General features: G+C 37.4%; 1 protein-coding gene and 1 non-coding gene across 6 annotated transcripts in view; one reads left to right on the top strand and one right to left on the bottom strand.

The window, feature by feature from the left end:
- Positions 1-14,419, top strand: part of Rtn3 (reticulon 3) — a 65,096-nt gene that overhangs the window by 8,961 nt on the left and 41,716 nt on the right. For 4 of the 5 annotated variants that reach the window (XM_021731813.3, XM_040284184.2, XM_040284183.2 and 1 more), the window contains exon 2: positions 6,190-6,246. The exons of the other annotated variant lie outside the window; for it this stretch is intronic. In XM_021731813.3, the coding sequence (XP_021587488.2) occupies positions 6,190-6,246 (57 nt within the window). The remainder of the gene's footprint in view (positions 1-6,189; positions 6,247-14,419) is intronic. 5 annotated transcript variants of the gene reach the window in all.
- Trnav-uac (transfer RNA valine (anticodon UAC)) lies at positions 8,993-9,065 on the bottom strand. Its single transcript has one exon. It is a non-coding gene; the product is annotated as a tRNA-Val (tRNA).

Genomic DNA, 14,419 nt, shown 5'->3' with positions numbered 1-14,419 from the left:
GCCTCGCCCTCCCAAGTCGCTGGGGTTACAGGTATGCACCAGTCTTTTTTTGTTGGTGGTGTGGGGATTGAACCCAGGGTCTTATGCATGCTAGGCAGGCATTCTGTCATTGAACACACTACCAGCCCCTCTATAAACATCTTTAATACAGAAAACATCTTTTCATGATTGTTTGGATTGTCATATTGGAGACTTACCTCCCCTAAGGACTTAATGGTTAGGCGAGTCTGATATGCTAGAATTTAAAAATATGTTAAAATTAACTTGCATTTCAGTTTTATTCCTAACAAAATAGGGATCTGATTTGATATATCTTAGACATATTTGGAAAGGGAGAAAACATTCCTAGAAGCAAATGAGGACTCAGAGTTTGGGATGAGGAGCTGGAGGTTAGCTCAGCAGGAGGGCCCAAGCACAGGGGCCCTGAGTTCACCCCAGCACCAATTAAAAAAAACAAGGCTGAAAAAAAAAATGAGGTTAGAGTGTTAAAATATTTTGTAACCTATTTCCCATTTACACAATCCATTTTGTTTCTATCAGACTTTATAATTTTGTTTCTTTGCAACAAGAGTTCTGTTTGTTATTCCTGTTAGTTGCATATACGTTCACTCCAAACAAGTGGTACAGAGAAAAATTTCCAACTTTTTTTTAGTGTTGTAACAGAAGAGTGGACCTGTTGGTTGTGAGCACATTTTGACTTATGCCAGAGGGATCTACTGCGTTAGTAACTGCTACAGTAGTAGAACTAATGTCTAGTCACTGCCCAGAGTCTATTGTGAAATAGCAAGCAAAATTTTAGCATCTGTGAATGTTCATGCCTCCATTCTGTGTCCACTGTATGCTGGCCATCGTACTCTGTGCTATATGAAAGATACGTAAGATGCTTCTTAACCCTGAGGTGTTCCAATCAGGTTGTCATTTATTTCTGACAACAAATAAATTGAATTTATTTAATTGAATAATAAATCATATCTAGTTTTATTGTTTCTAGAGAACTATAAAAACATTACCAAGTAGTCTATCTTTTAGTAATTATGTTAACTATAAATAAATAAATAAATACCAACCTGCCAGTTTATATAGATTCTCCTTTCTCAAGGAGGTGGAGTTTAACTCTTCCAAGTAGCTGAGATTATAGGTGTATTGTCAGCGCACATGGCCCTGGCCCTTTGGCTGGTTTTTTTTTTTTTGTTTTTGGTAACAGGGATTGAACCCAGGGGCACTTAACTACTGAGCCATATTCCTAACTTTTTTCTCTTTTTAAATGTTTTACTTTGAGGGGCTGGGAATGTGGCTCAAGCGGTAGCGCGCTCGCCTGGCATGCGTGCGGCCCGGGTTCGATCCTCAGCACCACATACCAACAAAGATGTTGTGTCCGCCAAGAACTGAAAGATAAATATTAAAAATCCTCTCTTAAAAAAAATAAATGTTTTACTTTGAGACAGGATTGAGACTAAGTTGCTGAAGCTGGTCTTGAACTTGGGATCCTCCTATGTCAGCCTCCCGTAGTCACTGGGATTACAGGCATGTACACCACCATACCCAGCCCTGTTGGTGATTTTTAAACTTTCATTTATTCCCCAGTTTCAGGGTTTGCACCCACCCCTTAGTCACTCTAATTATAGAGTTATCGATGCCAAATTGCCTGATTGCTTAATTCATGTGACTCTTTTTAAAATTGTCTTAATTTGATCATTCAGTATCTTCGCCTCTGCTAGCTACTCTTTAAAGCATTCTCCAAGTGACACCATTTTCCTTCTGTATCAGTTCATTTTGGTCTCCTTCACCTTCTTTCTTATTCCCCTTTAAATATTGGTATATCTTAAGATTCCTTTGTGTGTTAGTTAGCTTTTTGTTACTATGACAAAATACTGAGAAAATCAAGTTAGAGGAGGAAAAATTTAATTTGGCTCACAGATTCACAGGTTTTACATGTGCTTGGCTTTATTGTTTCTGGGCCTGTGGTGAGGCAAGAACATTATGGGTTTGGCAGAGCAAGTTGCTCACCCAGGGGCAGAGAGAAAGAAAAAAGCCAGGGATAAGATATATACACTTTAAGGGCATGCACCCAGTGACTGACCTCCTAAAGTTTCCCTCACATCCCAGTAGTACCAACAGCTGGGGACCAAGCCTTTTGGGGACATTCAAATCCAAGCCATAAACTCTGTAACTTCTCTTATTCTCCTGAGGCTAATCTCATTCCAGTGGTGTCAATGATCACATAAATGTTAACTCCCAGACACCTATCTGCAGCCTTTAATCCAGTAATCTCCTGAGACTATCCCCCTTGTTGAATGCCAATTCAACCGTTTTCACTTTAATCTGCCTTAACTTTTCTTTTATTAAAAATTGATAATATAAGGCAATCATTCTAGTGGCATTTCTTTTAGTCCCTCTTTGTTACTTCTCCAGTCTCCAGCTTCCAGTCAGATGATTCCAGGTCCTGTCCATTCTTTCTTGTCAAATCTGCCCCCTCATTCCCATCCTCACAATTTTAGCTTAAGTCGACATCTCTTGACAAGATTATGCAGTCACTTTTTAGTTCAGTTCATGCTTAGTTCTTTTTAAAACATGCTATCATGTCATTTCTTTACCTAAAGACATTTAGTGATTTCTCACTGCACAAAGAATGTAATCCAGATTTCATTAGGTGACACTTAAAGCCATTTGGAATGTGGCCAGTTCTGTCTCCAGAATGTCTTCCTTTGCCTCGTTCACCTGCTGAATGTCCTTTAAGACCAAGGTTACCACGTCTTCTGAAGCAATCTTAATTTTACCCTAGTGGCTGCCTCTGCTGTGTTCCCATAATCATCATATAGTCTTACCGGTTTATATTTCTTCTTCAGCTACTTTTGAGCACTATTTTGCAGTGCCTGGATTTAGCTGCTTATAGAAAACGATTTCATTATTAGCATTTCAGGATTAAGATCACCCTTCTGAAGTTACTTCCCTGTGTGATTTTGTAAGTTAGAAACCTCATGAAATGTTGGTACAAACTACTGGTTATCTGTGTTCTCTATCAGAACAGAGGCTATGCATAAAAATTGATGTTGAAATTTTCCATTAGGAGGAGGTATTTAGGTGGAAGTGCAAAGGTAGACAGCTGGCAAGTTCATAGGATCTTTCTTGGCATTGGGTTTACCTAAAGCATTTGGTTTTTCAGGTTTGTTCAGATTTAAACTCATTAGTTGGTGGAGATTTAATGTTGATAGTAAATGCATATGGAAATGAACTCATCTGGAAACATTAGAGGGGTAAATGTACTTCTTTTTAAGAAGAAAAGGACTGCTTTTTAACAAAAATGTTATGTTTCATTTTAAGATAACTTAAAAGCAGTGAATTTTTAAATTCTGATCTCTAGTTACTGCTTGATAGCCACTAAATTCTGCCTTGATGTTAATATTCTCTGTATCCATTACTACTGAATAGTTTTACTAAATTAATACTTATAGATATAGCTCTGGCTCAGTCCTTAAAGAAACCAGTCTTCTATTTTTGAGTGTTTTTTCTCTTTTCTTTTTTTCTTTATTTACTTTTTTAAACTTTGGTGCTGAGGATTGAATCCAGGGAGCTCTACTGCTGAGATATAGCCTCAGTCTTTTTTATGTTTTTATTTGAGACAGGGTCTTGCTAATTACTTAGGCTAGCCTTGAACTTGCAATCCTCCTGCCTCGGCCCCTCAAATTGCTAGGCTTACAGATGTTTGACCTGGCTAGTTTTAAGTATGTTTCTAGTATTTGTGAAAAAGATTTTTGTAATTGCAAAGAAAAAAAGGGAGGTAAATGGGCATGGTGTTTTATGCCTGTAATCCCAGCCACTAAGGAGGTTGGGGCAGGAGGATCATGAGTTCAAAGCCAGCCCCAGCAAATTTAGCAAGACCCTGTCTCTAAATAAAACATAAAAATGGCTGGGGATGTGACTCAGTGGTTAAGTGCCCCTGGGTTCAATCCGTGATACCAAAAAGAAAAAAAAAAAGGAGTTAATATATAAAGTGCCATATATTTAGGGGCATATTTGGAGTTTTTCACATAGCTATTTTTATTAATTTCTTTCCATTTTTATTGAAAAGGTCATGTTTTCTTAAGAGCCAAAGATTATATTGAAAAACAAATCTCCCTCCTATCCCAGATGTTCCAGTCCCTTACATTAGTCCCTTGGGATGGGGTGGAAGGACTACCGGGGATTGAACTCAGAGGCACTCAACTACTGAGCCACATCCCCTGTCCATTTTTATATTTTATTTAGAATCACTGACTCACTGAGTTGCTTAGGGCTTTGCTTTTGCTGATGCTGGCTTTGAACTCATGATCCTCTTGCCTCAGCCTCCCAATCCACCTGGCTCCCTTTTGTTTTCATTGACCACATGGGGTCACACTGAATTCACTGTTGCACTTTGCTTTGCTTTCTAAATGTAAAATACAGACTATATCAACATGTATAACTGTAACTTGTTCGTTCTTTCTCTTTTGTTCCTTATTCTCCACCCGTCCTGTACTGAGGATTGAACCTAGAACTTTGTACTTAATTACTTTTCCACTGAGCTACATTCTTGATCCTTTTTTAAAAGTTTAGTTTTGAGATGGCCCTCCTAAGTTGCCCGAGCTGGTCTAGAATTTAAGAATTTAAGATCTACAGCTTCCCAAATAGCTAGAATTACAGGCATGTGATACTGTTCCTTGGCTAGGTTTAACTTTCTAACTAGTCTTCTATTGGTAGTCATAGAGATTATTTTTTGTACTTATACCTAGTGCTCTTATGAATAAATATTCACACACATGTTCTTGTATATGTGTGCAAATAAGTCTGTAGGATGGATTCCTAAAAGTATAATTGCTGAATTAAAAGAATATGTGCTTGGGCTGGGGTTGTAGCTCAGGGTAGAGCACTCTTCCTAACTTGCAAGGCCCTGGGTTTGATCCTCAGCACCGCAATAAATAAACAAATAAATAAGTTCTGTTCATTGATCCTCAGCACCACATCAATAAATAAATAAATAAATATGTTCTGACCATTTTTACCTTAAAAAATAAATTAATTAATTAATTTTAAAATGTCCTTGAGCTGGGTGTGCTGGTGCAGGTCTGTAATCCCAGTGGCTTGGGAGGCTGAGGCAGGAGGATCACGAGTTCAAAGCCAGCCTCAGCAATTTAGCAAGGCCCTAAGCAACTCGGTGAGACTCTGTCTCTAAAAAAATATTAAAAAGAGCTGGGGATGTGACTCAGTGGTTAAGCACCCTGGGGGTTATAATCCCCAGTACCAAAAAAAAAAGAAGAAGAAGAAGAAGAAGAATATGTGCTTGAGATGTGGAAGTGGGGAGGATATGTGTATTTTAAATTTTGACTTCTGTTGCCAAATTAAAGGAGTATAACTTCTCATATTTTCCTATTGGATTGTGAGTTTTTGTTATAGGTATTGAGGGTTGACTTTGCATATTTGCTAATTAGATGTTTCAAATGTTTCTATTAGTAACTGATACCTTAAAATACATGTGAAAATAGTTAAAAGCAGATAGTTAATTAGTATTCAGATACCTGCTTTCCTTCAGCCAGGAGTGGTGATACACACCTGTGATCCCAGCCACTCACCTATAGTCATCCCAGACACTCTGGAGGCTGAGGCAGGTGGATCACAGGTTTAAGGTCAGCCTGAATAATTCAGCAAAACCCTGTCTCAAAATAAAAAGTGTGCAGTGGTGCATGCCTGTAATCCTAGCAACTAGGAGACAGAGGCAGGAGACTCCCAAGCTTGAGGCCAGCCTCAGCAACTTAGCAAGACCCTGTCTCAAAAATAAAAACCAAAAAGGCCTGGGGATGTAGCTCAGTGGTAAAGTGCCCCTGGGTTCATTCTCTAGTACCAGAAAAAAAGAAACGATACCTACTTTCCCTCTCCATGCAGAGCAACAGAGGGGCACCATCTGCTCTTGAGGTTGTGGTTGTTCTAAAATGCTAGAAGTTCCTCTTTTCTTTCTTTGAATGTGATAATGTTTGTCTTTAAAAGATTGACTTTTAGAAATGCATCTTGGAAATAACTAGCAGGTGAGTGGAATTAGTAACTGAAAATATAGATTTGGATTTTCGCCTTTGCTACACCCAATGAAATTATGATGCTTGACCCCCTCCAAAAAAAAAAAAGTTAAAATGAAAAGTCCTTTGTGAGGTTGTTATTCTCATACTGTATATTTTCTTTCAGATTCCTTTGTTTCTTCCTCTTCCTCTCAGCCTGTATCTCTATTTTCGACCTCTAAAGGCAAGTCTGTAAACTTTTTTTGTTCATTAATAAAAGAAAAATGTTGAGAAAGAGGCTGTAACTGGGGACAAGAGGCACAGTCTTCTATTGACCCCACATTCCTATATGAAAATTATTATAGCTGGGCATGGTGGTAAATCCCAGCGACTTGGGAGGCTGAGGCGGGAGGATCACAAATTCTTGGCCAACCTAATCAACTTAGTGAGACCCCATCGCAGAATTAAAAAATGACAGGTAGAATGCTCCTGGGTTCAATGCCCAGTACCACAAACAAACAAAACTAATTACAAGCCAGTCCTTTCTATTTAACAGTTGTCAATGGGTTTTCTGTACAGATTGATAAGATAGAATGAGGGTGGGTGGACCACTGAACACAGCATAAGTTTAGATGTAATTTTGAATATTTCCTAAAAATTGAAAACTTGACTGTGGAATTTGTGGCTCAGAAAACACTCCACCCCAGAATACATTTAATTTTTTTATTTCTATTTATGTAACTTGTTTAGAAAGAGTAGTGACTTTAGAAAATAATTTAAAAGTGTGCCTACAAATATGTCAACAACTAGAATATCATAATCTGAATTTCTCTGGGATTTGTCCCAAGAGCTAGGCTAGATCCAAATTGAACAAGTCAGTTGACTTTTGGCAATTAAGACTTCTTGTCCTAAAAAAAAAAAACAAAAAACAAAACAAAAACAAACAAACAAAAAAAAAGACAAAAAAAAAAAAAAAAAAGACTTCTTGTCCTAGAGATTTAAGCCATGGCTTTTTTTCTCCCTTTATCTGTCAGTCTATGAGGAAGGGTATCAAAGTTTTTAGGAGTAGCTACCACCATGAACCTGAGAGAGAAAGAGAATACTGCTTCCTTGCTTTGTTCTAGTAATAAAGTGCTATTCCATTTGTACAGTTGAACTAGATTCCCAAATATAGGTCAGTGGAAAAACCTTTAAAAAAAAAAAAAAACAGGAAAAGTAATTAAAATCACTAGACAGATCTAAAAAATCCTGTATAAACAGTTTATTGTCCCAACTAGAATTCTCTAACTGTAAAGTCTAGATGTTGATTTATTACGAAGACTTTGACCTTATAAGAAAAAAATATAATGGGATAAAACCTACACTTGTTAAATTTTTGTCTCATCTAGTCTTCTTAGGAAAAATTATAGACAGTTCATTACTTGCAATTCAAACAGATAACATTAACACACCCCCAAACCTTTATAATGTCCCTAATTATGTGAATTTAGGTGAGTTGTGTATGAAATCATGACCTTTGAAATTAACATATTTACATTAAAAGGTAGAGATTTTGTAAACATTACAAAATAACTAAAACAAAGTAGTTCTCATTCTTGACATTTGGAACTTGATCAGATTTATATTTTTAAGGTTTTTTTTTTTTTCCTCATGAGAAATTTAGTAATTTAGGTAAATTGTTATTACATTATTCTACTATGGGAAAACCATAGTATACATTGAAAAAATAACCACATTTCTACTTTTGTATTTCAGATCCTTAAAAATACATTATAGCTTTATGTCACTTTTTTCATACAGAAATGGGATAGTTAATATCCTAAATAGTGAAAAGTGCAACTTATACACAACATACCCAATGTGTGAAATTTAGACTGCATAACTTTAAAATTTTAAGCTGGCTGCAGTGGTGCAGGCCTGTAGTTACAGCAACTCTATAGGCTGAGGCAGGAGGGTCACAAGTTTGAGGCCAGCCTCAACAATTTAGGGAGACCCCGTCTCAAAATTAAAAAGGTCTGTAGATATAACTCAGTGGGAAAAGCCTCTTGGGTTCAGTCCCCAGTGCAAAAAGAGAAAAAGACATTTGAATCTCTTAACAAAAATTATGCATGATCTCAAGTAGAATGGAGTTTTGTTTTTGTTTTTGTTTTAAGAACTTTTCTGATTAAAAACTAAGATTTAGTCCTGGTCATGGTGGCCTACACCTGTAATCCCAGCTTCCTGTAAGCTAAGGCAAGAAAGAGGATGGCAAGTTCAAGGCCAGCCTGGTCAATTTAGACCGTCTCAAAATAAAATCAAAAGGACTGAGGATATAGCTCAGTAGTAGAACACTGACTAGAATGTGGGAGGCCCTGGGTTCAATCCCCAGTACTGCACAACAACAGTTTTCAAAAAAACTTCAGTTTTATAGTGCATATTAATGTTTGTATAAGAGCATACAATTATTGTTCTTCCTTTTTTGCTTCCAGAAATTTATTTTCAGGGTAGTGTTATTGTAAAGTGGTGGTTAAAACTGCTGCATTCTTAAAAGCATTCCAATCTAGTCTCTTTTTTTTGTGTGTGTGGGGGTGTTTTTTGTTTGTTTGTTTTTTGAGAAAGAGGTAAATGAAGGTTTATTACTTTGCTAACGAAGGAGAAACATAGGGGACTCCTGTCCCAAAGACTGATTCTGCCCCTCATCAGAAACAGGGGTTTTGTGTGTGTGTGTGTGTGTGTGTGTGTGTGTGTGTGTGTACACACCAGGGATTGAACTCAGGGGCACTTGGCCACTGAGCCATATCCCCAGCCCTAATTTGATTTTATTTAGAGACAGCGTCTCACTGAGTTGCTTAGCGCCTCACTAAATTGCTGAGGCTGGCTTTGAACTCCCAATCTTCCTGCTTCCGCCTCTTGAGCCACCATGCCCAGCTCTTGTCTGTCTGTCTCTCTCTTTAATATTTATTTTTTAGTTGTAGTTGGACACAATACTTTTGTTTTATGTGTTTATTTTTATGTGGTGCTGAGGATCGAACCCAGGGCCTCGCACGTGTAAGGTGAGCGCTCTACCACTGAGCCACAGCCACAGCTCTCTAGTCTCTTTTAATAACATTTTCTCCTGCAGAAACACATGATGGAAAATCAGCCTGATAGGGCTGTATTTCATTGGCCATCTATGGGTCAGCCTGTTAAATTGTTTGCAGGGATGCCTTGACAGATAATTAGGTATATCCTAGGGTAGTCAAGACTAGGAACTTCTAATCTGCATTAATAAAAATAAGGGAAGAGGAAGTTATTGGTGTACTTACTTAGGTGTATTAAAACCCCAGGGAGGGAGGGAGGGGGCTGAGGTACTAGGGCCTATCTAGTCCTACAAAGGTCTTTCAGAGTGAATGCCATCACCAGGTTGCACCTTTAAGTTTGTAATTAGCGCTAACCCAACTAATCTTTTTTATATTCTTTAGCCATTTAGCCTAGGGAAAACCGAACCCTATATATTTTTATATGTTAAACAATATAAAGCAATAATTAAATGGAACATTTGTAGATTTAAAAATGACTTGCATTTTTAATCCTCAAATACATATTTATCATTAATTGGGTTTCAAGGATGTGCATATACAAAAATTTAATGAATTTAATGAGGTCCTTCCTAAATAAGTTGTGCCTCCCAAGTAGGTCCTTATAGTCTTGCTTTTCCATTAAGTATTGTAAATTTCAGCCTAATCCCTGAGAGTTTCAAAACAGGGGAGTATATTTTTAATAATTTCCTATACTTATAAAACGATATAAAGATATTGACAGATGTCTTGTATGTGACTAATTTTTAAGTTTTTGCTATGCTTAGTACTTCATGCAAATCTTCTCATTTAATCCTCACGGCCAATTTTGTGGAGGAAAAGTACTAACTCTTTTACCAGTTGAGGGAACTGGGGTTTAAAATGGTGAAGTGACTTGCTCGAGGTCACACAGCAAGCAAGTGACAGATTAAGGACTCAAATTCATGCTTATATCTTCTGCCTGTGATACAGATGGTCAAGTTAACTGACAGTATCTTAGGGTTTGGAGGTTTTTTAAAAGATGTAATTTTGAAGTTGGTGTTAAAATTATGAGAGCAAAACTGGGTGCAGTGGTACATGCCTGTAATCCCAGCAACTGGAGAGGCTGAGGCAGGAGGTTGGCAAATTTGCCAGCCTCAGCAATTTAGTCAGTAATGTAGTCTCAGCAAGGTCCAGGGATATGGCTCAGTGGCTGAGCACCCCTGGGTTCAATCCCCAGTGCCCTGTCCCCAAGATTATGAAAGCAAAAATAAGCAGAAATTACTGTTTTGACCATATCCTTGCTATTAGTAATATAGCTGTCATCTGCAGAATGTGCTCCTTCTATTAGACACAAAAACAGAAATTTGTTTCAATTTTGAAATCTTTGGGAAAAAGTGGAGGCTGGAAAGTACTTTGATTTTCTTTAGAAACATTTTAAGTAGGTGAAAAAAAGATTGGAAAGAGAATCCATCCATCATTCAGAATTGGAAAGCATATTCAGAATTGGAAAGCATATTTACATTGATGAATGTTACATTCTCTTTGACTAATGAAGTAGGCATCTAGAATAGGAAGTTACATACTGAACTTCGGGGCAAGCATTGAGGAAAAAATTTTGCCAGTTACAGCCTTTTTAAAAAATTTTAAGCAAAACATTTTTCTTTGTACTTTAAAAGAGTCTTTTTGTTTAGGACCTAGCTTGGCTGCAAAGTGTCTGCTGGCTAACTTCCTATTTTGATGCTGTGGCTGAAAGTTGCTGATACTGTTTTGCACGGTGATTTGTCTTCTTGTTTTGTGAAAATGAGAAAATTCATGTGTAGGAAATCCTGTACCTGAATATTTCAAGCCTCCTTTGTATGAATATGCATAGTATTTATATGAAAAAGTAACAGTGGCACCATTTCCTCTCTGATTAGGGTGTTTTTTTCACATTATGGTTTCCTTTTAATTTGAAGGAATAAATTTTCTGCCAGATGTGCACACACCTGTAATCTCAGCTGCTTGAAGCTTGGGAGGCTGATGCAGGAGGATCCCAAGTTCAAAGCCAGCCTCAGCAACTCAGTGAGGTCCTTAAGCGACTTAGTGAGACCGTGTCTCAAAGTAAAAAATGAAAAGAGGGCCAGGGAATGTGGCTCAGTAGTTAAGTACCCATAGGTTCAATTTCTGGTACCAAAGGGGGAAAAATGAATTTTCTAAGGGAGGGTATAGTAACCAGGTGGTAACTATTCCAGAAGCTCTTGATTGTTTTTAGGAAAAATTTTTTGATATAACATCTAAAATTCATTATTGGGCTGGGGATGTGGCTCAAGCGGTTGCGCGCTCGCCTAGCGTGCGTGCAGCCCGGGTTCCATCCTCAGCACCACATACAAACCAAGATGTTGTGTCCCCCGAGAACTACGAAAAAATAAATAAATGTTAAAATTCTCTCTCTCTCTCCGTCCCCCTCACTCTCTCTTTAAAAAAAAAAAAATAAAATTCATTATTGCTTATTTTTAGATCAAATTGTTTGCAGTAATCAAATTAGAAACACTACTCATTTGAGAGACAGTGTGGGGGAAAAGTAAAGAGAAAATGTTTTAAAGTATAAAGTAAGCAATATTGAAGAATGTTTTTCGGCTCAACTTGATGTGTACATGGTATTCACTTAGAAGTTTTTTCCATAATGTTTTTAACTTCCCTTGTTCTTTAAGATAAAAATACTCCAGGCAGAAAATTAAAAAGTATTATTCAATTCCCAAACCAGATTTTCTAGTCAAATGGAACTTTTACCTTATTTCAATCAAAATTTAGAATGTATGTTAAAATTAGTTTTAGTAGTGTTTTGTTTTATTGTGTTTTGTGTATGGTGCTGGGGATGGAACCTAGGGCCTGCTGCATGTAGGTAAGTGCTCTACCACTAAGTCACACCCCACCCTCTACAAGTGTTTAAAACAGGCACAGAAGAATTGGCCCTGCTCCTTCCCCTGCTACCTCTAAGTTGTGCTCCTGGACAAGACCATCTATGATGAGGAGTGGCAGCCTCTTTCTGTAGGATTTTGGAAGAATAAAATATTGGGGCTGATCTTTCCACTCTTCTAAAACTAATCCAATGGAATAAAGCAGTGACCTGGGTGATGAGCTCTAAACTCCTCCAAGATTCTGAGTAAGTCAGATATAAAGCCTAGGAAATATTGATAGTTGTCCTAAAGATTTACGGGATGCTAAAGGTTTGGGCAAAAGGCTGTTTGTACTATCTTGTTAAATTGTGCAGCTACTTGCACATTGAACTAAAAACATACTTTGACTTGGTGATGACCTAGCTTAGAATTTCTCATAGGTTAACTTGTCCACATGGGATCTAAGAGAACTTGGGATGCCAAAGGCATTCGGTTTGTATCAGCTGACTCAGAAGTTGTGTCACCCAAAATTTTGAAATGGATACAACCCCAAATTATTTAACTTTCTAGGCATGGTGGTGCACACCTGTAATCCCAGTGACTCAGGTGGCTCAAGTAGGAAGAGTGCAAGCTGAGGTCAGCCTTTGCAATTAGACCCTGTCTCAAAAAAATCAAAAGAACTGGGAATATTGCTCAGTGGTAGAGTGTCCCTGGGTTCAATCCCCAGTACAAAAATATGTATATTTATTTTATTTGTGAATGATAGGAGTGAAAGTATGAGTGAGAATTTCTGTATTATATGCCAGATACAGGTAGTTATGATTCAACAATATACATTTTTTCTCCCCCCTAATAAAAAAGTATAAGGTCTGGAATCTTTGGAAAGATTTTTTTTGGGGGGGGGAGTATGTGGTGTTTGGGACATTTATGGGGGTTTACTAAATGCATGATACTGTTTTTGTTTTGTTACTGGGGATTGAACCCAGGGGCACTTAACCACAGAGCCACATCCCTGCCTTTTTATTTTTTTGAGACAGACTTGCTAAGTTGGTTAGGATCTCAGCCTCCTGAGTCACTGGGATTTTAAGCATGCACCTTGTTTTGTTTTTGAGAGAGGATCCTGCCCAGGCTGACCTTGAACCTTGGAATCCTCCTGCCTCAGCCTTCTAAGTAGCTGGATTTACAAACCTTTACCTCTGGGCCCAGCTGTAGATACTGTTCCTAACATGTATTCACTGATTTACTTCTGACAGCAATTCTAAAATTAGTTGATTTAATAACCCCAATTTTTTTTAAAGTAAAACTAAACAACTTACCCAGTGCCAGACAATAAGTGTGATGAAAGGATTTTTTATCTTTTAATGAGAATTTTTTACTTGGGAACGGTAGAGAAATTTAGACTATGACTGCCAACATCATAAATCTATTAGATATATATAATATAAACATTAAATCCCACTGTCACAAATAACTCATTTAGGAAATGTTCATAATGAGACTTTTTTGGTGGTTTGTTGAGTGCATGTGAAGTGCTGTGTGAAATACAGGAAAAGTAATATACATTTTCTGAGACATAAAGTAATCCAAAATGTTTTCACCAAGGAGTTGTATAGTGTATAGAATTTGAAAATCTAATAACCCTCAGGTTTCTCAGGGTTTTCTGCTATTTTTCCAGGTGCTGACTTGGATAGCACCAATGACCACTAAGGGCCATACTGACTAACTGAAAGAATCTTGGTTTAGGAGTAGTTTTAAAAGGCTTATTAGATTCTAGTCTTTATTCTGCTTAATGTTTTTGTGTTTTTATAAACTTTTTACTTCCAGTCCAGTTTTTTCCTTTGTCTTGGTACAAGTCAGCTGTGTCCAAGTTTGTTAGGGTTTCAGCTAGCCAAAAGAATTTCTTTTCATTTGCTGAAATTCTAAACAAGATCATTAAAATTAAAACATAAATGGGAATGTTACCTTCTTTGGCTACATATGGGAAAATTTGAGTGTAATGAGAATTTACACCTGTATCTCACAATCGCTAAGGAATGAATGCAACATTGAACTCTGTTTACCATCCAGGGTTACCCTCAGAAAACACTATCCTAGCTAGGCATGGTGACATTCACCTGTAATTCCAGGGACTTGGGAGGCTGAGGCAGGAGTATCAAAAGTTTGAGACCAGGGCTGGGGTTGTAGCTTAGTGGTAGAGTGCTTGCCTTGTACATGTGAGACACCAGGTTCCTCAGCACCTCATATAAATAAACAAAGATATTGTGTCCACCTACAACTTAATTTTTTTTTTTTTTTAAGTTTGAGACCAGCCTCAGTAACTTTGCAAGACCCTTTCTTAAAATAAAAATCAGGGCTGGGGTTGTAACTCAGTGATAGAGCACCCTTGGGTTTAATACCTAGTACAGGGGTTGGGGGAGAAGAAAAAACATTATCTACCCCAAACAGTAAGATAGGAAATCATTATTAAGGAACATGATTTAAATTATTTTTGTAAAATAAAATAGATTATTTTTGCATATAGAAG

The sequence above is a fragment of the Ictidomys tridecemlineatus genome, chromosome 4 (genome assembly GCF_052094955.1).
Source record: "Ictidomys tridecemlineatus isolate mIctTri1 chromosome 4, mIctTri1.hap1, whole genome shotgun sequence".
NCBI lineage: Eukaryota > Metazoa > Chordata > Mammalia > Rodentia > Sciuridae > Ictidomys > Ictidomys tridecemlineatus.
The sequence above is the reverse complement of the archived record's forward strand: the minus strand, read 5'-3'. Positions and strand labels throughout refer to the sequence as shown.